General features: G+C 35.4%; 1 protein-coding gene across 1 annotated transcript; it reads right to left on the reverse strand.

The window, feature by feature from the left end:
* Positions 1–1,159: 1,159 nt before the first annotated feature.
* LOC121383723 (bromodomain-containing protein 8-like) lies at positions 1,160–25,559 on the reverse strand (the record flags this gene model as incomplete). Its single annotated transcript, XM_041513818.1, has 19 exons — positions 1,160–2,183; positions 3,044–3,121; positions 3,954–4,131; positions 5,239–5,307; positions 5,731–5,811; positions 8,047–8,213; positions 9,033–9,082; positions 10,097–10,247; positions 11,595–11,782; positions 12,983–13,150; positions 14,542–14,716; positions 14,939–15,088; positions 15,502–15,629; positions 17,739–17,827; positions 19,179–19,259; positions 19,708–19,827; positions 21,794–21,843; positions 23,170–23,239; positions 25,444–25,559. Coding segments are annotated over 19 exons (2,202 nt in total), but the record flags the coding sequence as incomplete, so codon positions are not given.
* Between the last annotated feature and the right edge of the window lie 333 nt (positions 25,560–25,892).

Consider the following 25,892-nt stretch of genomic DNA (forward strand, 5'->3'; position numbering starts at 1 on the left):
AGTTGATGGCATATTTGTTTTATATTACCTGAATAATAACTTGTTTAATTTTAATTACCTCTAATATTACTACATATATGAGTTTTGATGGGCTGCAAGGAATTTAGCATGTATATTTACAGCAGTACCTGTTCTGTAATTAGTACTATGTAGTAGAACTAAAAGCTGGTTTTTGCAAATAAAATGAAGAATGGTTTTATATATTTAATGAAAAAGTATTTTGAATATCGAATGTTTTGTTTAAGTGGATATATTTTACTTGTCACTTTGTGGCCATAACAATCGCATAATGCAAGAAATTATATATTTTTGTGTAATGTGGTTAGAGCCACAATTTATATTATCGAATTGCTTTATTTGGGAGCAGTACTGCATTTACAAATCTGAGAACAAGTTCAATATTGGAAAAACCGGTTGTTGGACATGCTCTGCAAGTTTACATGTATAGTTTGTTCCAAAATTAATTAAATTCCCATATATGGTTGATATAAACCATTGTTATATACATGAAGTTGTATTGGTTATAAAATGTTGTACAAAAAACAAACCCCACTCCATTTGTCCCCAACCACCATTAACTATACCGACGTCCAAAAGAAACTATACCAATACTTGAGACTACTGGGAATTTTTTTATTTTTTTTATTTTTTATTATTAAAATTTTTTTACGTTTAAAACATACATATTCATGAGGGTGGTGTTTTGGTATGGTTGGGAACAAAATTTCATTCCATAAAAGCAGAAACATATTTAACCACGATTTTATTTCATTATCCAAATTATAAAGGAAATTAAATAAATTTTCTTTTAGTTTCTTTTGGACATCAGTATATGATTTTTGGTGTACCATCTCACGTTTTTAATTAGTCCCCTTTGCATTACACACCCTGAAGGTAAAAAGTGATTGTGAATTCTTTTTTTTCTTTTTTTTAAAGGAAATCAACGTTTATGTAAAAATAAATACACTGGTGTATTTAACTTTGTATGTAATATTTTAAATATTAACGTTCAAATCTGTGATACGAGACCAAAATGTATGATGTTAATAACTTCTGTTACTATACTAGCAAATGAAGGTTAATATTTGTTTGCTACCAACATAGATAAATATATGTAATTTGTGTAATGTATCATTTGTATATACAAAGAAATAAAACAATCAATTTATAGTTTTATTTGTCTTTAGCACAGTTCCCCATTTAACACTGGGTTTCATTTCACCACCAAAATACAAGACACTGCTCTACAACATACATATGTTACAGCTGTTCAGTGAACATCTATATTTTACACGTCTGGTATATTTTACAGATGTGTTTGGTAAACATCTATATTTTACACGTCTGGTATATTTTACAGATGTGTTTGGTAAACGTATATTTCACAGGTGTGTTTGGTAAACATGTATATTTTACAGATGTGTTTGGTAAACATCTATTTTACAGCATCAGTATGTGCCATATTTTTGTGTGTAATTCAGCATAGTAGCCAATACACAGAATATCACCTGTACAAGAATATTGTTGCCAAATGAAATTCTACCTGTGCCAGGACTCCTAACACATTGTGGATGATTGTTACACATTTCAACAAAATATTCAAAAATACAGTGAAGACTAGGTTTTTTTTGTAAGGCCAGCAATAATTTAGACTAGTTTGAATGGATAAAGAGCACTCCCTTCTGCATATGATTTGTAACTACACCAAGCATTCTTTGCTTATTAGGAGCACCGGTTTTGGCTTGCATTTCTCGAGTAATAATACTGCTAAATATGTCAAATTTAGTCTGGTACAGTTGGCAAATTTTCCATGTCTCTCGGTGAAAAATATAGATCCACCATCTTTATGTGTTATCTCCTCTTGGTGAAAAATACAGATCCATCTTTATGTGTTGTCTCCTCTCGGTGAAAAATGCAGATCCATCTTTATGTGTTGTCTCCTCTCGGTGAAAAATACAGATCCATCTTTATGTGTTGTCTCCTCTCGGTGAAAAATACAGATCCATCTTTATGTGTTATGTCCTCTTGGTGAAAAATACAGATCCATCTTTATGTGTTATCTCCTCTTGGTGAAAAATACAGATCCATCTTTATGTGTCATCTCCTCGCGTCTTCCGTTTCTTTGATTTGCCGCCATCTTGAGGTGGATCTTGTGATGGTCTTCGCTTTTTAGCTTCATCCTCCTGAAAACATGAATAACTGGAGGTTCAATCAAGTTGACTGTACATTTTATACCACAGACTATTTTAGCACTGTAAAATTAATTCAATATGTATATTTTGTTAATCTTAAGTGCAGGGATGTGGAATATAGCTCAGCTGCAAAAAGTCATGTGATGGATCATCTTTGATGGATTCATTTTCTTTTTGTTTCAGTCTGCCCCATTACTGATATATCAAAGGCTGTGGTATGTATTGCCCTGTGTATGGAAAATTGCATATATAAAAGATCCCTTGTTTTTTGGTACAAGTACATATGGCAGCATTAGACCAAGTGACCAAATTTCCATATTAGACATCAAAACCAGGGGCTCACCATGTCCGTTGCCTAATTAGCCAACTGCTAATTTTTATACAAAGTGGCTACAACATTTAGTCTTTGGTTAATAAAAGATTTCTTATATTGACCACATTTTAATAATTTTCAAGGAAATACTCTTTATATTTAAAACTGGCTAAACCAAGATTTGTTCTAGTGTGAACCCTGATATTAAAGCCATAGTTTAAAATATGCTGATATGTCAGAAAACATTCCTTTTCATAACTGCAGACATGTAAACACAAAAAGGACAAGTGTAAACGTAATTTTACAGCCACCCCCTCCATACCAAGACAACTATCAAGCTACATTTATGTACGTACAACTATAACATTACCATTTTTAAAAACTATACCTTTATAACAATATGAACATCTCGCTAAAAGGGTGATGCCGGGAAGTAAAGTGCTCTAAAGCTAAAAAGGAAGTGAAGTTTCAATTACTTCCACCACCCCACCCCCACCCCCAACCCAAGATTACTGACTGGGAGAACAGAAAAATCTACCTGAGCCTCTGATCTTCTCGACTGTCGCAGGTTTTTAGTGTCTGTCGTCTGTACCATCAGTTGAGTACTAACGTATTGCTAAAAAAAATAAAAATAACATACATCAAGTAATATCTACAGGCTATATATGAAACAGTTTCTTAGTTTAATGTTAGAGAATAGCATGAACAGAATTACTGGATGTGAAATAAAAATACCGAAAGAAGATGATTTAAAATACATTTTTTAGAAAGCAGATGAATAAACATTGATGAAACATTGAAGAAAATATTTAGATTAATTTTTTTAATTAATTTTTTTTTTGTCTTGATTTTACTAAACATGCCAGAAAAATACTTTTAGAGCAACTAACATTAGCAACATTTTAAACCCTAACACTCATGTATATTTAATATTTAACAAAACTTCAAAGTATTTTTGTGTGAAGTACATTTTAAACCCTAACACTCAGGTATATTTAATATTTAACAAAACTTCAAAGTATTTTTGTGTGAAGTACATTTTAAACCCTAACACTCAGGTATATTTAATATTTAACAAAACTTCAAAGTATTTTTGTGTGAAGTACATTTTAGACATTTTTTAGGTATGTTATTAAAACTAAAAGTGCCATATTTTGTTATTTTGACATTCATATCACATATTTAAGCTGTTATTTTTTCATCTATTAATTTTTAAACTGATAATTTAGGTGTTTTGTTTTACTAAAAAAAGAAATTATTTTACTTTTTTTATGGGCATGTAGTTTAAGGAATAATCTTTACATTTGAAAACAAAAATTAATCATAAATATTTTTGTCGGAAAGCTGCCATTTTGTATCTTTGATGGAAACCCTTTAAAGTCATTACAGTATTTGACAAATCATTAAGCTTGCGAAACAGTTTTGGCCATTTTGAAATTAATACAAACCTTAATGTGCTCCATGACATCGTCGTACATCTCCATGGCAAGCCGAAAGACATTGTGGTTGGAGCTGTTGTACATGATAGCATTGGTGAACATCAGCATCATGTCACGCTGAAACTCGGATGTTGTCCGGATGATGCCCGACTCTATATTCTTTTTTATCGTACCCAAATCCATCGACCTGCAAATAAAGGTTGCACTGCTGTCTTAAAATGTCTGTGATATATAAGTACTGTCCTGTTTGTGGGAAAGGTGAATAATATTAAAAAAAGCAAATTACTGTAAAGCGAAACATTTGTGTATAGATCAGGGAAATGAATGAATGAATTGAATGTTTAATAAATAAAAAAATTGTTTTGTTTAACGACACCACTGGAGCACACTGATATATTAATCATCGGCTACTGGATGTCAAACATTTCGTAATTGTAACTCGTAGTCAATAGTGGAAACCCGCTACATTTTCTTAATGCAACAAGGGATCTTTTATATGCACTTTCCCACAGACAGGAAAGCACATACCATGGCCTTTGACCAGTTGTGGTGCAATGGTTGGAACGAGAAAATACCCAATCAGTTGAATGGATCCATCGAGGTGATTCGATCCTGCGATGCAAGCACCTCAAGCGAGCGGTCAACTGACGGAGCTAAATCTCGCCCCTGAATGTTTAATAACATCCCAGGACGAAAAAAAAGACATTAGCAAGTGGGTATGAAACAAAGGTAAGTACAGTGAAACCTCTGTAAGCTGAATTCCTCCAAAACCAGACATTTTTCATGGTCCCTTTTTAAATATCTGTACAGAAAAGAACCCCTCTTAACCAGATAACTCTTAAAACTGGACTTTTGACTTGGTCGTGAAGGTGTCCGGTTTAGGGGAGTTACACTGTCTGTGAAACAATTCATAAATAAGTTGGGGGGGGGGTGCAATAGATCTCAATGGGACAGGTTTCCTCTCTCATACTTTACACTACCCAACAATTATTAGAAATGAAAATGACATTGTTAAAACAGAGATGTCATTATGACCATTTCATCATCAAAGAATGAGGCTACCTTCAACATGCAAACTTTTAAGATGTAAAAAACTAAAATTATTAAAAGTTATGAATATCTGTGGCAAATAAGTGAAAAGTATTTAGTTTTGAGAAAAGGGATTCTTATATCTTTTAATTTTTTTTTGTTATTATTGGTACTTCAGTGATATTCTGACTCCTTTAAGAAACAAATGTCGACATTATAAACACCAAGTTGACAAGTAGATATTGTCAGATAAATTCAGACTTACCTATGGACCACTGTATTGTATCCAGGAGCAATGTCATTTGAAACAGGGTGAAGAAACACACTAGCATATCTGAAGAAGATAAAAAAATTAAAATAAGGTGATGCTCAAAAGCCTTAATAAGCCATGATTGTGTTGCTATTATTGGTTAAAAAGGACTGTTCAGTTAATATTTTGTTTATTTTACTGCACACATTACAGAATACCTTTGTAGCATAATAATTCATAATTTGTTTTTTTAAAAAGCCAAGCATTATTGGTTTCATATCATTACCAATTTAAGTTAATCAACCTTTTTTCTCTTTATCATTAAATCAGGTAATAGCCTTATTAAGGATTGCCTTGGTTTACAACAATTTAGTAAGAACCATTGTGATTGGACAATAAACTGCAGTGTGTTGATTGACTAATTTTAGAAACATAACAATTTAGTAAGAAACATTGAGACTGGACAATAAACTGCAGTGTGTTGACCGACTAGTTTTAGAAACATACTTATGAGTGGCTGCTGATCTCCACACTAGCATGATTGATTTCTTCCACATCTTGAATGCTTTTTCATCTTCCGAATCACTGCTGAAAGACGCAACACAATTTTCTAGTGTAAGTGCACATCGTTGCATGCATTAAAAAACACACAGTATGGACCCATTTATATGTATAAATTAGCACTCCATAAAACACACATAAAACCCTGTACCAAATTCAAACACTTTGCAGGTGTTTTCCAAGTTGCATCACTCAATTTTACATGGAACTGACCATTAAAAAGAAATCTCCAGTAAGTTACATAAAAACCAGAATGTGTCATTAGTAATTTTTATTAAAAATATGCCTTTTAATTGTATTTTGTTTTGTCAAAGGTTCCACAAAATCAGATTCACAAAGGTCAGTTGTATTTTCCACATTAAAAACTAATCTTTATTTATTGATTATATATAATATTAATGTTAATATCTATTAGACTGAACATATGTTTTGACCACAGACATCCTAGTAAAGAACATTCAGGTTGTTTATCATCACACCGAAACACATTCCATAGTTTGCATTTACACCACGCAGCTGCCCCGTACATGTGGGGTGTCATTCTTGATTTTGACAATTTCCAGAAAGGTCGATTAATCACTGTGGAACATTATTTCTGTCAATCTTTTTCATTCTGTTGATCATACAGTTGTTATTGTTTTGTTTTTAGTCATTTTTATTGTTTGAATTTGCAATTTACTGATAAAAAAACGTCAACTTTCAAATTTCACTTCTGACCCCAATCGTCCTTCAAGATTTTTGGTGGTCATAACACCTATTGTAATATTGAACTACCGGTTGTAATGTTTGCCCAATTAATTCACTATTATCATATAACCATTCCCCACAGCTAATATACCTTACAATTTTGGCAATTGTAAATTCTTATTAGAGTTCCCCTACTTTTTTGAAGAGTATATATAATATATTTTAAACTAGTCAGATGATGAACTTAAAAAATATAATGTTGGAAAGAATGAAAGGATAAAATAATGAATGAATGAATAAAAGTTTAACAACAAGTATGATACTGCAGATATAATACCACATTGACAGTGATATTGGGCTGTTTAGAACAAACTTGCAGAGTAACGATTGAATGAATGAATTGTTTAACAATAAGTATCATATTGCAGTTATAACATATTGACTCGCATGGAAGGAAATGTTTTAACGATGCACTCAACATTTTATTTACAGACATATGGTTAAGGACCACACAGATATAGAAAGGAAACCCGCTGTTGTCACTTCATGAGTTACTCTTTTTCGATTAGCAGCAAGGAATCTTTTATATGCACCATCCCACAGACAGGATAGTACATACCACGGCCTTTGTTACACCAGTTGTGGAGCACTGGCTGGAACAAGAAATAGCCCAATGGAGACACCGATGGGGATCGATCCTAAACCAGCCGTGCATCAAGCGAGAGCTTTACCACTGGGCTACGTCCCGCCCCTGACTTGCAGGGTAACAAATGAATGAAAGTTTAACAACAAGTATGATATTGCAGTTGTAATACCACATTGACAGCGATGCTGGGCTGTTTGGAATAGACTCGCATGGTAAGAAATGAATGAAAGTTTAACAACAAGTATGATATTGCAGTTGTAATACCACATTGACAGTGATGCTGGGCTGTTTGGAATAGACTCGCAGGGTAACAAATGAATGAAAGTTTAACAACAAGTATGATATTGCAGTTGTAATACCACATTGACAGCGATGCTGGGCTGTTTGGAATAGACTCGCAGGGTAACAAATGAATGAAAGTTTAACACCAAGTATGATATTGCAGTTGTAATACCACATTGACAGCGATGCTGGGCTGTTTGGAATAGACTCGCAGGGTAACAAATGAATGAAAGTTTAACAACAAGTATGATATTGCAGTTGTAATACCACATTGACAGCGATGCTGGGCTGTTTGGAATAGACTCTCAGGGTAACAAATGAATGAAAGTTTAACAACAAGTATGATATTGCAGTTGTAATACCACATTGACAGCGATGCTGGGCTGTTTGGAACAGACTCGCAGGGTAACAAATGAATGAAAGTTTAACAACAAGTATGATATTGCAGTTGTAATACCACATTGACAGCGATGCTGGGCTGTTTGGAATAGACTCACAGGGTAACAAATGAATGAAAGTTTAACAACAAGTATGATATTGCAGTTGTAATACCACATTGACAGTGATGCTGGGCTGTTTGGAATAGACTCTCAGGGTAACAAATGAATGAAAGTTTAACAACAAGTATGATATTGCAGTTGTAATACCACATTGACAGCGATGCTGGGCTGTTTGGAATAGACTCGCATGGTAAGGAATGCATGGCCGGGATGGGCGTGCCGATACCCAGCGCATCGTCACTCTCAACGGTTTCCTCATCGGTCAGGTCCGTCTCGCTATGTTTGGAACTAGCATCATCTTTCCTGTCATCCTCCTGCAAAACATAACATCAGTCACAGCCGCTCAAAAGTTTCAAAGACTCTAAACTTTGTATGCATACTTTATTAAATATGTCCAAGTCACAAACATTAAATTAAATTGAATTTCACAAATATATTTCATTATTAAGTTACCAAAAACTAATTTAAAAATCAAATAAATTCAATCCATTCATGTTTTTATTTATTTTTTAAACTATCTGAAATTTGAATTTTGATACAAACTTTTCAAATAGCTAATAAAATAAAAAGTTCAGCTAAACCTTGCAAATGAATACACAGTTAGTAGATTTACAAAAAACACCTTTATCTATCTTTTTAAATCTCTAGTCGGCTAGTCAATAAAACAAATGCACACTTACAACACTGCGTCGAGTCACTCTACTGATTTTGAAATCTCTAATCGGCTAGTCAATAAAACAAATGCACACTTACAACAACACTGCGTCGAGTCACTCTACTGATTTTTAAATCTCTAGTCGGCTAGTCAATAAAACAAATGCACACTTACAACAACACTGCGTCGAGTCACTCTACTGATTTTTAAATCTCTAGTATGCTAGTCAATAAAACAAATGCACACTTACAACAACACTGCGTCGAGTCACTCTACTGATTTTGAAATCTCTAGTCGGCTAGTCAATAAAACAAATGCACACTTACAACAACACTGCGTCGAGTCACTCTACTGATTTTTAAATCTCTAGTCGGCTAGTCAATAAAACAAATGCACACTTACAACAACACTGCGTCGAGTCACTCTACTGATTTTTAAATCTCTAGTCGGCTAGTCAATAAAACAAATGCGCACTTACAACAACACTGCGTCGAGTCACTCTACTGATTTTTCTATGACTTGAGCGACCTGTTGAAAACAAAGTAAAAATTAATTTTACTAACAGCATTAATGAAATAAAATCTTTGCAGATAAAGCATTCATTTTAAGTTTACAACAGTAAAAGTACTTTCAAATATTTATACATCTATTACTGTCATCTAAAAAGTTAATAAATAAATAAAGAGTATCAAATTTTCAGATCACCAGGTCAGTGTTATTTTTTATAAGGAAAAATATGCAATCAATTTTATATACTATATTACTTAAAGTTTGGTTTTCTTGTAGTTGAATCTTTATAAATGGAGTCTTTGTTTTAATGTACCGGTACTAAAATATTTATAAATTACCAGTATATTAATGAATAAATGAATGTTTAACGACACCCCAGCATGAAACATACATTGGCTAATTCAATACTCAAATAAATACAGTGTAAAGAACTGTGCAAAAAATACAAATATCACAGATAGATAATATTAAAATTTAGAATAAAAGTCAGTATCACGTACAAATGGTAATAATCGAAAGGATTCCAACACATTACGTTGTCAAAATATATCTTTTCTAGTTTTTGTCAGATGCTTACACTCCACCAAAATGTGGCATACAGTCAGAGTACACTGACAATGCTCACACTGAGGTGGAGGATCTTTCTTCAAGATAAATGAATGGGTCAAGTAGGTATGACTGATGCGAGCACGACACAATACTATTTCATCCTTCCTGCACTGTCTATAGGACTGCCACTCTCCCAAGACTACCAGTATATCAGGTGACAAAATTGCAGCAATACTGAATAAAGTATATACAATTTTATGGTAACTTTTTCAATAACTGTACAAAACAGAACCTCTCTAAACTGGATACCCCTTAAAACTGGACATTTTACTTGGTCCTGGGTGTCCAGTTTAGAGGGGTTTCACTGTAGAACATTTTACAACAGTTTCATCATAAATACTATTAAAATGTTAATTCATAATATGGCAGTGTAAGCTACCAATACTGTCCAGCAGTTACCAGACAAACATTTTACTGTTTTACCTTTTTTCTTGCGTGGTCGTATGTGTAATTTGCCACCCGTCTCGCTGACCTTGGACGACACACTGCTGGCAGGCGATGGTGGCTCCTCTTTGATTGACACTTCTTCATCAACACTGTAGAAACTCGGCCCCTCCACTTCCTCATCACCAGACTGGGAGAGAAACAAAACACATTATGTTTCTGTACCAACATATTTTAATTTATTACTTGTATGGTTCAAAATATAATCTGAATTTACTGCATATTAATAGACATCTCACTAGGATCTAATATTTTTTCATGGCATCATAGACTGTTACTTGATTGTAAAATACCATACATTTCTCTTTCAATTTCCATGATAAATGCCATAATAATATTATAATCCTGCCAAAATACAATACAAATTTTTATTCCATGGACCAAACTGTTTACACACAATTCTTCTATAATAAACAGGATATTAAGTGTACAACAATTTCTTATCAAGACAGGAAGCTTGTTTAATGTGATATATTTACAAACTGTCTGCTCTTATACAGATTACTGGATTTTGATTGGATGACTTGATTTTAAAAAACACCTTAATGTTATCTGAAACATAGCAAATGATGTCAATACAGAAGATGTGTCACAGTAAGAATGGGGGGTGGGGGGGGGGGGGAGAAGATTAATGAATATTTTGAACTATATTATTTTTACTGTTGGCATTATTTTCATGCTGTTTAAAAATATATATTCATACCTACCACCCCCAAATAAAATATCACTCAAACCAAGTATGCACATAAGAGGAGAATGCTGTAAAGTCACCAGTTATAATTACAATACCTGTCACCCATACCTCCCTCAACTGTGAGTGATCAGTTTTGAAATGTCCTTAATTAACTGAAAAACTGATTTTAGCCATTTGTCTGAAAGTTGAAATGTTCAGGCCATACCATTGGATTAGAGGGAAAGTGTCATTGGTTAGAGGTCAGGGCAACTTAACTCAAAGCAAACGTACAGGACTTAGTCCAGTGGTAAAGCGTTCGCTTGATGCACGGTCGGTCTAGGATAGATCCCCGTTGGTGGGCCCACTGGGCTATTTTTCGCTCCAGCCAGTGCACCACGACTGATACATCAAAGGCCATTGTATGTGTTATCCTGTCTGTGGGATGGTGCATATGAAAGATCCCTTGCTGCTAATTGAAAAGAGTAGCTCATAAAGTGGCGACAGCAGGTTTCCTCCCTCAATATCTGTGTGGTCCTTAACCATATGTCAGATGCCATAAATAAAATGTGTTGAGTGCGTTGTTAAATAAAACATTTCCTTTCTTTTCCTTTCAAAGCATACGATCTAGACATCGGTGACATTAAAGGATTTATTCTGGTAACTCTAAAAAAACATTTGAAGGAGCATGATTACAAGTCCCCAGGTATTTACCACACTAAAACAGCAGTTGTTTTTGTAACATTCTTAGTTAAGAGTTTTGTTTAATTACAGGGGCCTAGGTTATTTAGAAAAATAATAACTCACCTCTTTGTCAGCCTCTTCCTTCTGTTCACCTTCTAGTGGAGTGAGTTCGGGGGTTTTCTCCTCGGTTTCCACTTTCACTTCTTCCTTCACGGAGCTCACATCCACGGCTTCTTTGTGTGGACTGATGTGGAGCTCAGGCTGCTTCATAGCCTCCGGTTCCTCAGTGGAGACCACTTCCACGTGAACATCTAGTAAATATAGCACATTTCATTGTCATACATAACCTGACCTCTGACCTATGTCACTTTCTATGAGAAAGAAAGAAGAAAAAATTACATGACTGGAACAGGATGCTTATGACTCCACGGAAGATTTTAGCCATTTCACTGTCTGGTCGGATCAGTCTATGGGACAAGAGAGAATGTGCTACAGTTCAGAGGTCGGGTTAATTACAGTGAAACCCCCTTAATTGGACATGCTTGGGACCAAGTAAAATGTCCGATTTAAAAGGGTATCTGGTTTAGAGAGGTTCATTTTGTACTGATATTTAAAAGGGGACTGTGAATATCGTCTGGTTTTTAGAGAATTTCGGTTTACAGAGGGTCCGGTTTGAGAAGTTTCACTGTATTAATGAAAAGAGAACATGATTAGTTTTTTCTTCAATTCACCATCAACTAGGACTGAATTTGGCATCGTTTTTTTTTTTTTTTTTTTCTTTTTCATTTATTGTGTGTGACCTAACATGATGACCAGGTTTACCAGATTGCAAGATAAGAGGTTAACAGATTTTTACAGAAAGCCATCATCTCTGTAGCTTGTGTTTTAAGGGTTCTAAAGGAAATTTAATCATGTCAGATATGAAACATAAATCAATTAATTCCTATTATATTTGAAAAAGAATTATATCTCTTTCCATCAGTAAACGATTACCCAAAGACAATAGTTACCAATCAGAGATGAAAATGTCATAGGAGAAAAAATGTATAACTTGAAAAATAGAACAAAGACAAGAGTACTTTTCAGGGAAGGAAGGAAATGTTTTATTTAACGATGCACTCAACACATTTTATTTACAGTTGTATGATGTTGGACATATGGTTAAGGACCACACAGATATTGAGAGGAAACCCGCTATCACCACTTCATGAGTTACTCTTTCTGATTAGAAGCAAGGAATCTTTTATATGCACCACCCCACAGACAGGATAGTACATACCACAGCCTTTGTTACACCAGTTGTGGAGCACTGGCTGGAACGAGAAATAGCCCAATAAGTCCACCGATGGGGATCGATCCTAGACCGACCGTGCATCAAGCGAACGCTTTATCACTGGACTACGTCAGGCCCTCTACTTTTCAGGGAGTGCTAATGCCCAAAATTTGAGAAAAGTTGAAAGGACATCCACCTCTGCCAATCTGAAATGTGTTAGAATCTGTGAACAACTTACCTTCAATAACCGGCTTCTCGTCCAAGTCCATTCCAACAGCGTCATCGGTAACTAAAAGAGGCAATTTGGCTGGTGAGATGACCGGAGTTGTAGTAGGTGATGTGATGGGGGTGACAGGAGGCTTTTGTGCTGCCTGGATATTGAGAAGCTTGGATAACGTAGGCGCAGCTGAAATGGAGGATATCGGTGTACTGGGAATGATGCCCAAGTGTTTCAGTCAGAGCGTACAATGGATAAAAACTATTATTTAGAAATGGGGCTCTTCCAAAAAATATTGCAGGTGAGATTTAATGAAAATTGACTTCAAAAGGCTAAACTCAGTTGGAATGAAATGCTGCTTGTCTTTGGTTGCTTATGGTAATTGAAGTGACACAATGGGAGGAATTTAAAAATGAAACAAAATGGTTACTACTGTTGATTAAAGATGTGTTTTGAGAAAGGCCACCCCATCCCCCTCAACCATCTGAATTATATATGTCTTGCCCACTGTTATTTTTTCGGGCAGATACCCCGATACCAATATTAGTTTTACAAGCTTGTTCACTGATGATTTTGTATTTATTAACAAATAAGTTAAAATTAAATGATAAAATATCATCAACTGACTTGAACGTAACAGTCAGCTTTTAACACATGAGTACGTAACAAAATATCCAGTTTTTACCCAATTATTTTACTTATTATGACATTTTAACATATCAGTATTTTACACACATTAATTTTCAACACACATTAATTTTCAACACACTGAGATTCTAAACAAACAAGTGCATTTCACGTATAATTTTAGTGACTAAAAATGCTGTTACAATAGTAGCAAATTGAGGACAGTCCCTTTAATTATAAATCACTAACAGAATCGTAGTAATCAAATATGAAAAGATCACTGAGACATATGTGTTCAACTTTGATAATAATATTTTACATGCTTGTGTATTAAAATTTGATAACGTGTTCAAACTTGATAATTATATGTTACATATGTGTGTGTTCAAACTTGATATTCTGGAACTCATTCATATGTTGAAGCTTCAATATATGTTACATACTTGTGAATTGAAACTTGATGAAGTGTTCATTTTTATATTTGTATATACAGTGTGTTTTTCATTGACTAAATGTTTCCACAAGCTGACACTAGATTTTACCTCTGTATGTACGATTCAGTACAACAATTTCGTTTGTATAAAAAAATATATATATTAGGAAATAAAATAAACTGTGAGCTACTACAAACAACAGGCCTGGTGCTTATAAAACTTTTAGAGTCTAGACTAAAGACTCTAATAGAGCCTGAGACACTAATGTCATGACAAAGCCATACAAATTGTATGCGTGTGACTGGACTCTAAAAGTTTTATTTATAAGTACGAGCTCAGGACAACCAGAAACATACAGCTACTGATATTCTAAACAAGAAAATGTATTTAATAAGTAATTTTAGTCGTTCAAAACGCTCTGTTAGTCAGAAACATCTTACAATGGCTGCATACTGAGGACAGTCCCTGTAATGTATGTGAAATGGTTTTATAGATAACTATATACTCTATCGTACATACCACATGACGGAGACGTCGGCAGTAACTCAGGCTGTGATGTGACAGGTGGAGCAACCGATACATGCACCTGTGGTGGTACCGACTGTTCTTTTTGCTGATTGGCTAAAGCTTCCAGGGCAGCTGCCTGTTGATTGGACAACTGCTGTGAAAGTGCCTGCTCTGCTTGTTCTGCCTCCTAGAATTAAATTTTTTATCCAAAGTATTAATGATGGCAGATTTGTATTAACACACACACATACACACACACGCATACATACACGCACACACATGCACACACGCACACACACACACAAAACAGATGGGCCAAGATGTCATTAAACCAATATTTATTTTCTTTCATGAATATGTTTAAAAAATTAAATTTTGAAAAGCAATGTAAAGCACACTTGTCACTTACATTTTTCAGCTGTTGTAAGCTATCGGCTGTTTTAAACTTGCTCTGCAGCAGAGAGGACAAAAGAGGCGAGGTCGGGGGATGTTTGGGTTTCTGCTCTGTTGTAGCAGTTGAAGAGACAGTCAACATGGGACTAGAGCTGACTTCTTCCTCCTGAATAAATGTAACAGAGTTCTCGGAAAACAAACACCAAGTACTAGCCTTATATGAATAAGATTTGTTTTATGGAATTTACTGTACTGATTAAAACATTAAAATCTTTAAGTCATGAAATCATTTAAGAATCTGCTTCAATATAGTACTCTTTATACACCTGTGTTCATCCAAAACTGTTGAAACCTACAGCAGCTGTGAGACACTATGTGAATGAATATACTGAAGTGTATGTCAACCATTATGTGCAAACATTAAACTGCTGTGTAATTTTACCTTAATAACAACCTGAATTGATAAACCTATCGTCATCTCTTGTGTACTCTCCTCAACTTCGGTCTTAAAGTCTGTGAGATTAGGAGAGGTTTAATACTGAACTGTATGTCAACCATTAAACTGCTGTGTAATTTTACCTTAATAACATCCTGAATTGATAAACCTATCGTCGTCTCTTGTGTACTCTCCTCAACCTCAGTCTTAAAGGTCTGTGACACCAGGAGCGGGTTTGAAGGAATCTGCAGTTTTCTCCCTCGGATTGATGCTAAAACATGGGTAAAAATTCAAAATTAAGCTGTGAAAGTGACAATTAAGGAATTAATGTCTAACTAACATATACAACTTTTTGTTATACTGATTAAGAATTATGCCGGATATCATTTAAAACAATTTCTCAGAATTCATAATTTGCATAATTAATACATGGTGTACACAAAAACAAATCCAGGTAAACAATTTCTTTTTTACATAACCCATTATGACCATGTAAATGTTATGTGAAAACAAAACATTAGTTAAACAAATTGCCGCTACTAGTGGCTAGTGCAATTTTTAAAAGCCTGTAACTATTTAAGTTGGGATTTAACCGATGATATTACCACAAATAAAGACAGTCTCAACAAATATACTGCATATTATTATTATTATTTTATGTCGGTCAGATATTTCCATGAAACCTAAGGCAAATACGGTAGTGTATTATTGTAGCATTAATGTTAACACAAAGATAGATTAAAAAAACATGTTAAAATTACTTTCCAGTGTGTACGGAATTCTCAGTGTAGTCAAATATTGACTATATAATTGTAATAACTGTCGGATCAACCCTGTACTTATAAAACTCTTTTTTTTTAAAGTTTGTTTTAATGACACCACTAGAGCAAATTTATTAACTAATTATCAGCTTTTGGGTATCAAACATTTGGTCGTTGTATACACATAGAGAAAACCTGCTATTATTTTCCATTTGCAGCAAGGGATATTTTATATACACTTCCCACAAAGAGGCCTTTAAGATACAGTTATGGGGCACTGGTGTGGAAGAGGGGAAAAAACAACAATCAGAGAGTTATAAAACTCAAAAAAGAAGAAAAGAAGTTTGTTTTGTTTAATGACACCACTAGAGCATATTGATATATTAATCATCAGCTATTGGATATAAAGGTTGCACTGCTGTCTTAAAATGTCTGGGATATATACTGTCCTGTTTGTGGGAAAGGTGAATAATATTAAAAAAGTGAATTACTGTAAAGCAAAACATTTGTGTATAGGTCAGAGAAATTAATGAATGAATGAATTGAATGTTTAATATAAAAAAAATGGTTTGTTTTGTTTAATGACACCACTAGAGCACATTGATATATTAATCATCGGCTACTGGATGTCAAACATTTGGTAATTTTGACTTGTAGTCAATAGAGGAAACCCACTACATTTTTTTAAAACAACAAGGGATCTTTCATATGCACTTTCCCACAAACAGGAGAGCACATACCACGGCCTTTGACTAGTTGTGGTGCACTGGTTGGAATGAGAAAAACCCAATCAGTTGAACCGGTGGATCCACCGAGGTGATTCGATCCTGCGACACAAACACCTCAAGCGAGCGCTCGACTGACTGAGCTAAATCCCGCCCCATAAACCTCAAGAAGGCTTTAGTACAATCTGGAGACTAACATCACAGCTGCACCATACTGACTATAGTTCTGACTTAAACGAACTCTCAATGTATTAAAAATTTTATAAGCACAGGCTCAGATATCAAAACAGTCATGTTCAGTAACTAAATACTGCTAAATTAAAGACAGTGAAACCCCCCCCCTAAACCGGACACCCACGGGACCAAATAAAAAAAGGTCCACTATTAACAGGTATCTGGTTTAAAGAGGTTTTATTATTCATTAATATTTAAAAAAGGACCTTGAAAAATTTCCATTTTTGAGGAAGTTGCGGTTTTACAGAGGGTCCAGTTTTAAGGGGTTTTACTGTATAATAGTAAGAAGGTTTTTTTTGTTTAACAACACCACTTGAGCACATGGATTTATTAATCATCGGCTATTGGATTTCAAACATTTGGTAATTCTGACATATAGTCTAAGAGGGAAAACCCACTACTTTTTCCCATTAGTAGCAAGGGATCTTTTATATGCACCATCCCACAGACAGGATAGCACATACCACAGCCTTTGTTATAGCCCAATGGATGGGGATCAATCCTAGACTGACCGCACATCAGACGAGCACTTTACCACTGGGCTACGTCACATCCCTCACTGTATAATAAATCCAATACCTAATTCCCCTATGATCAAATGTCGCAGTATTCACATTAGTAATTCAACTGCGCAAAATTAAAAGATGATAAAACCAGTACCAAGCTGATCGGCCCGAGCAGCTGCTGTCGTGTCCTCTGGTTCTTTTTTCTCCGGTTCCTTGACTGCATCCTCACTCGCACGCTTCTCTCTGAAACACAACAAACAACCAGATGTCTTGATGCTCACAGGGCTTCTAGAATTTTTATAAAACCCCCTTGCCATGGAATCAGTGATTTTAAAAATGTACAAGCCACGATTAAAAATTCACTAGCCCTACTTTACTTTAAATTAATACAATCTTGCTAAATAATAGTAATAATTGGATATGTCACCTAAAGAAGGAGATAGAGCTTAGGGGAAGGATATTCATATTTACAAAATAGACTTAATTGCAACATTTAACCAATTTTATTCACTAGCCATCGGGCATGGCAATAGTAGTTATTTACTAGCCCAACACTGAATATCACTAGCCATGGGAGTGGGGCTACCATAATCTAGAAGCCCTGGCTCAGCTAACATTTCCCAAGTAGGTCTGAGAATGGAAGTTTCAGGAAACTAGGTGAATAAATCTTTATAAAAAACACCGTACATTTGAGTTCTTCAGTAGAGGTGGGGCTCAGGGTCGGGGTCGGGGGAGACACACATGTAGGCGACAGTGAGACAACTTAGAAGACAGAGTCAGAAAAAACTGACAGAAAGGGTCGAAACTCATTAAAATTGTGGGAGAAATTGGAAAGATGTTTTTTATATTAATTATGAGAATGAAAGGCAGAGGTTGATAGATGAGAAAGATGAATGTCAGAGATGGTGTAGTGTTTAAGCCATCACCTTTAAATGCAATGTTGCCACCAAAAAAGAAATCAAAAGGGTGATCTGACTTTACATTAAACAGTTTTTGCCATGAGTAAAATCAAGGCAAACTGAAGATCACTCTTACTTAAATGATGCAAGGCGAGCAATCGGATGAAGTTTCGAATAAAATGTATTAAAATGTTACTGCAAGGCGATCAATTTGCCACTCTCCTAAAACTTTCAGTGGAGTGTTATGGGGAACGGGATGATCATTCACCTTTCCTGGTGTTTTGTTTAATGACACCACTAGAGCACATTGATTTATTAATCATCGGCCACTGGATGTCAAACATATGGTAATTCTGACTCATAGTCATCAGAGAAAACCCGCTACATTTTCCCCAATGCAGCAAGGGAACTTTTATATGCACTTTCCCACAGACAGGAAAGCACATACCATAGCCTTTGACCAGTTGTGGTGCAGTGGTTGGAATGAGAAAACCCCCAATCAGCTGAATGGATCCACCGAGGTGGTTCGATCCTGCGACGCAAGCAGCCTCAAGTGAGCACTCAACCGACTTGAGCTAAATCCTGCCCCTTCCTGGTGAAGACTTATTAAATACACCAATAGCAAACCTAGCAAAATCTTTAATATGAATAGAACTAATTTCTAGATTTGACAATATCTAAATTAATTCACTTACGCTTGCACTTTATCCCAGACCTCGATCAGTTTGTCATCCCACTGACCAGACTTTATGTACTCCACATCTTTCTTGAGTTTTCTTTAAAAAAAAAAAAAAATGGCAATTCAGTCATAAAAGTGAAAGTGAAAACATGCCGACAAATTGGACAAAACTTGAGGTGTTTTCTCTTTTATAGATACATTACCTGTCCTCAAACAAGTGCACCCCCCCCCCCCCCATTATGTAAAAGCATTACCACAATATGTCATTTTGGGTTTGTTTTTGTAATGCGTCCCTTTATACTATTAATGAACATCACCTCCCCCTGCAAATTTTGGGACAAAATGGATTACAATTTTGTCTGGGAGTTTTTAATGTGTAAAAGGAGTGTTATTAAAGCTTGCTGTATTTGCACGCACAAAGAACATTATAACAGTCTTTTCTTTCCCTACTTAATACATAAAGAAACCAGTGTATTATAAATGCCATGAGGTTGTTTTTTGTTTAAATCTAACAAACGTAAAATGAATGTTTGCTTCATTCATACTTGTATTTCTGCTGCTCTTCAACCACTTGTTTCTTGAGTTCCTCAATGCGTTCAATGGTCAGTTTTCTAACTATCTGAATACTGGGAGTCTCCACAACCCCATCATCACCTCGCTTTCGCCTGAAGAATAACAGAAAATATTTTCAACAAACATATTAGTCATCACAACCAGTGTTTGACAAATGTCTGAGAAAGTCACTAGCTCTCACAGAAACTTTGGCTAGTGCTCTATGTATTATAGTGTTACAGTTGATAATTTCCACTAGCCCGGACCTAAAATTCCCTAGCCGGAACTGGGGGCTAATGGATTTGTTGAACCCCGTCAGAAGACAAAAGTGGTTTTAAAAAATATTAAATTCAATATTACTCTTTTCAAAATTGTTATTGAAAATATATTAAAATTCAAATGTGCTGGCAAAAATACCAAATTCATCACCAACTTGCATTAAAAACCAAACCACACTAAAGCACTATATATGTTCTCTAACAGGCCCCAAAACATTTCATATCTTCTAAGTTCAAGGGTCATAACTCTGTGAAAAATGGGTAAATGGCCATGAAAGTCAAATTTTATCTGTAAATTTCAACTCAGTATCTCGATGCATTGCAAAAACATAAACCAAAAATCCTGTAAATTATACATGTACAGACAGACAGACAGACAGACAGACAGACAGACAGAAGGATGAGATGAAACCTCTAGTTCCCTCCAGTTGGACCAGTGGGGACTAAAAACTTGATCTGTAACTGTAAAGTAATAGAAACGTTTTCAGTTCAGTATTTTGAGGCACTGCTAAAAAAAAGTTCGGAAAGCTATTTGAGGTGTCGTGGTTAAGCCATCGGACATATGGCTGGTAGGTACTGAGTTCACAGCTTGGTACCGGCTATCACTCAGAGCAGGGTTTTAATGACTCATTGGGTAGGTTTAACACCACTACACTGACTTATCTCTCTGTAACAACTAACCACTAACCCACCGTCCTGGACAGATAGCCCAGATAGTTGCGGTGTGTGCCCATGACACCATGCTTGAACCTTAATTAGATATGAGCACGAATTTTTTTATAAATGAATGAAATGTGAGAAAAAAAGTAAAATGGACAGACAGGCAAAAAGAGACACAGAGACAAAACCCTATATTCCCCGCCAATTGGACTGATAGGAGACTAACAAAAAGTAATTTTGTTTGTTTTTATTACATGATTCAAGACAATTCTGCAAGTATCCTGAATTGGACAAAATTGACGATCACCAGGTTGATACAGCATTAAAGGGTGACTGGCAGGACGGCAGACAGACCATGAAGTGGAAGACCCCGCGTCACAACAGCCAACGAGGAGCGCCATCCCCGCATCTTACACTTACGTAACAGATTCCTCACTATGACGTCATCTGCAGCGATTGGCCTTGGACATGTCATCAGTCGTCACACTGTACGTCATCGACTATGACAGCATTCAGAGGGATGACATTGACAAGGCAACATTGACTTCGACGTTTACGTTGGGCACGTCAGTTTCAACATTGGCAACATCGGAACTGGCAACGTGTACTCTTTTCTGATGATAGCAGGTTCCAGTTATTCAAAGCTGATGGCAGGACTCGGATATACCGACGTGCAGGAGAGAGAACAGCTCCGTGCTGTGTTCAGGAGACTGAACCGTTTGGTGGTGGATCTGTGGCCAACAATGGACAGACCTTATTGTCATTGACGGAAATCTGTCCGACGTCGGGTCCATGCTTGCATACTTGCACATGGTGGACATACACGCTATTGAAACATGTTCTTTGTGGTCAAATTTATTCACCTTCGTTATGAGTGGTCCTTTATGAAATCGCATATTTCACCCCTAGTGCTGTTGTGAACTGTGATATTATCATTTCATGGGTTTTATTGAGTATACTCGTATTTATTTATCGCCAAATTATTATACTTTCAAAATATAACATTTGCATCAACTTGTGTTTTGTGTTGTTTTTAATACTTTGAAAAAATAATTGGTATACTTTCTTTTGATCGTCAGTTTATATATGGTAATAAAGTATAAACACTGAGAAGTATATATATAGATATGACGTAACTTACTTTGGTGTTTCCACTTTCTCAAGAAGATCGGAGTATTGAAGAGCACAGTTCTAAAACAAAACAAAGAATCACTTATTGAGTTTTACACACCAACATCCAAAACTCATCTAGATTCCTTCTCACAGGGAACACCTTTTTCATACTATGGAATTTATTACAATAGGAGCCGATTGTTTTCTAGATGGCACACAAAAATAATCAGTGGGTTTTTTGGTTATTTCCAAAACATTTTTACTTTTCTTCTTATGTCAAACCAAACTGAAATTATTTATAAAGAAATATTTTTGTAGGAAAATGGGATTGACTATAGAGTCCACAGCACACCTTTAAACTGCTCTAGCAATGCAAACAACAAAGTTTGTTAAAGTTTGTTTTGTTTAACAACACCACTAGAGCACACTGATTTATTAATCATAGGCTATTGGATGTCAAACATTTGGTAATTTGACATAGTCTTAGAGAGGAAACCTGCTACATTTCTCCATTAGTGGCAAGGCATCTTTTATATGCACTTTCCCACAGACAGGAAAGCACATACAATGGCCTTTGTCCAGTTGTGGTGCAATGGTTGGAACAAGAAAAAATCCAATCAGCTGAATGGATCTAATGATGTGGTTCGATCCTGCGATGTAAACACCTCAAACAAGCACTCAACCTGCCCCTGCTAAACAACACTGACCACAGTAACTCATTATTTAGTTAGACTATAACACAGCAGACTGTCTAAACTGGTTTCAAGGGGGACTAACAAACTGCTCTGGCATACACGGGGTGCTGGTTTAGACAGAAGGAAGGAAGGAAGGAAATGTTTTATTTAACGACGGACTCAACACAATTTATTTTTGGTTATATGGCGTTGGACATATGGTTAAGGACTACACAGATATTGAGAAAGGAAACCTGCTGTTGCCACTACATGGGCTACTCATTTCAATTAGCAGCAAGGGATCTTTTATATGCACCATCCCAGACAGGATAGTACATACCACGGCCATTGTTACACCAGTTGTGGAGCACTGGCAGGAAACAGAAATAGGGTTTAGACAGATGTCACTCAAGCCATTGTCACTTAACAGGACTCTGTGATCAAGCACGTTGACACAAAAAATCTGAATTACACAGAAGTCACTTTGGACAAAATCTACTGTACCGTAAAAATTATATTATGTTATGTCATGTATCTCTGATAAAGCATTATCTTCAGTGTATTAAACTGAATGCAAATTTGTAATTTTTACACCAATTTTTTCTTTAAAATATGTATATGTATATTATAGAATATTTTACATATAACTAAATACACCATTAAATACAACTTCTAAATTATGCAACACGTACCTATTGAATCCTCAGAAATAACCAGAAACTTTACTGACCTTTTGTGAAAACCATTCTGCTGGTCGGTCCAACTCTCCACATGGTCTGATCGCTCGACTCACAGACACCCTGTGATAAAAATATGCAAATTAAAATACAGACGCTTTTCTACCAAGTAGCTACCTAAAGTATCATTAAAGTAGGGCAGCTTAAGACATGTTCATTTGAATCAGACTGGATAATCTTGGGGAACATTAAAGTGGGGCAGCTTAAGACATGTTCATTTGAATCAGACTGGATAATCTTGGGGAACATTGAAGAAATCCTTCACGGCAACACACCACCATTTGTCGTGTTGTTATTTGCTGTAGCAGCTTAATATAGTCTGGTTTAGAAAATAGTTACTCATAAAAAACATACTTCTGATATGCTTTTTGAAATCTTTCTTTGCTGATTACACATAGGTTGACCTATGTAGTATTTAAATAACCCATTGGTTTGAAGTAACTTGAGGGCTTCTAGATTATGGTAGCCCCACTCACATGGCTAGTGATATTCAGTGTTGGGCTAGTAAATAATTACTATAACTAGCCCGATGGCTAGTGGAAAAAAAACCTTGTCAAATGCTGCATTTACATATTTTGTAAATATGAATATCTTGCCCTCTCTTTCTACCCCAATCTAAGTATTTTTAAGCTCAATCTCCCTCTTTAGGTGACATATCTGATTATTACTATTAGTAAAATTGTATTTATTTAAAGTAGGGCTAGTACATTTTTAATTGTGGCTAGGAAATGTTTAAAATCACTGTTACCATGGCTAGTAGATTTTTATAAAATTCTAGAAGCCCTGAACTTGTATGTAGTACTAACTGTAACAACTGTGCAAGTGGCATGGTGCCACTTGTATAACAGCAACACGAGGCAGTGGTCGGGCATATAGGGGCAATTAATTGAAAAATTTCGTGATTGACCTCTGTTGATTTTTTACACGGTACTTGTCAATTGAGAGCATTCCCTAAAATTGGTAGTCACATGACCCTCTCGACAGTGTGGTATTTTTCACAGAATATATTCTGACATTGAAATTGTATTGAACTGCATAGAGTAATTAATGGTGGTGTGTAACCTTAAGACAGGTAGCCACTGATGATCTGTGTGTAAATGCCTATCTCACAAGTTATACGCTAGGGGGATGGTGCTAATGTCAGTGTCCACTTATAAATAAACAAAAACAATTATATCTTAAAATTTATGTCTTACTAAAAGTGTATATAACACTAATATGTACTCTAGAATGTATTTATAGAAAAGCCCCCAGACACCAATAGCATTTTTGCCAACATTCTGGACAAAAATCCTTTGGAAAAACACTGAAAATTTCTTGGAAATATTCTGTACAAAATCTACATTAACTTTCTCATCTAGGAACCAGATGGTGCCTACTTACATTTTTTATATATACAGTATGAAATGTTTTAGTCACCAAATGAAAAAACATGGTCACATATGCGACCAAATCAGTCACAACGTTGAGGGCTGATATGCCACAGGACAGTGGAAAGTTAAGGTTTGTTTAGTTTAATGACACCACTAGAGCTAACCAATTTATTAATCCTCAGCTATTGGATGTGAAACATTTAATAATTCTGACATTATCTGTCTTAGAGGAAAACTGCTATATTTTTCTATTAGCAGCAAGGGATCTCTTACATGCACCTATCCACAGACAGGACAGCATATTTGATATACCAGTCGTAGGACACAGGTTAGGATAATTAAAAAAAAACCTAATCAGAGAATGTTTGTTTTGTTGAACGACACCATTAGAACACATTAATTTATTAATCATTGTCTATTGGATGTTAAACATATATGGTAATTTTGACAGTCAAGAGACGAAACCCGCTATATTTTCTGAAGGGATCTTTTATATGTACCATCCCACAGACAGAATAGCACATATGATACCACAGCCTTTGATTTACCAGTCGCAGTGCACTGGCTGGAACGAGAAACAGCCCAATGGACTCATGCTTAATTCACAAACATAGTCTGAATCACAGACGTGTACTGTATGGTGCTTACAGGTTTCATCATCAATACATATGTCATCTGACTGACAGTGATACAGTATTTAAATAAAATTTATGTCATGTTGAAAGCTTAGTACTGACAAAATAATCTACTTGCCAAAAGATAAGTATTTTGTGAATTTAAATTGCCATGGCAGAATTTCACTTGCAGTATTGTGACCTTGTCACAGATACATGCACCTTGAATTCCATCACCCCAGACATGTCTTCTAAATTACAAACGTCTGCACCGACTTACCAGTTCTGATCTCCGCTTTTCAAAACGGAGCATGCCAAAGCCAGCTTTTCCTTATTGGACCATGCATCTAGATGTACTGTTTTCAATTTTACTTCTGTCAAAAATAAATAAATTAATTAATTAAAAAATCAAGTGTATCAATCTTAACAAAAGTCTACTTTGGTCACGACATTGCAGCACAGACCAGACAGCCCTAAAATGGGTCAATCAGTAAATAACCTGTAACATGTGTAGATAATTGGGACTTCCACTATTAAAACTTGTTATACAGTGAAACCTCTCAAAACTGGACACTCTATAAACTGGAAATCCCTCAAAACCGGATGTTTTACAGAGTCCCTGTTTAACAATCAGTACAGAACTTAACCGCTTTAAATTGGATACCTCTTAAAACAGGCTATTTTACTTGGCTCCGAGGTTGTCCGGTTAAGAGGAGTTTCATTGTATTA

The sequence above is a fragment of the Gigantopelta aegis genome, chromosome 10 (assembly GCF_016097555.1).
Source record: "Gigantopelta aegis isolate Gae_Host chromosome 10, Gae_host_genome, whole genome shotgun sequence".
Lineage (NCBI taxonomy): Eukaryota > Metazoa > Mollusca > Gastropoda > Neomphalida > Peltospiridae > Gigantopelta > Gigantopelta aegis.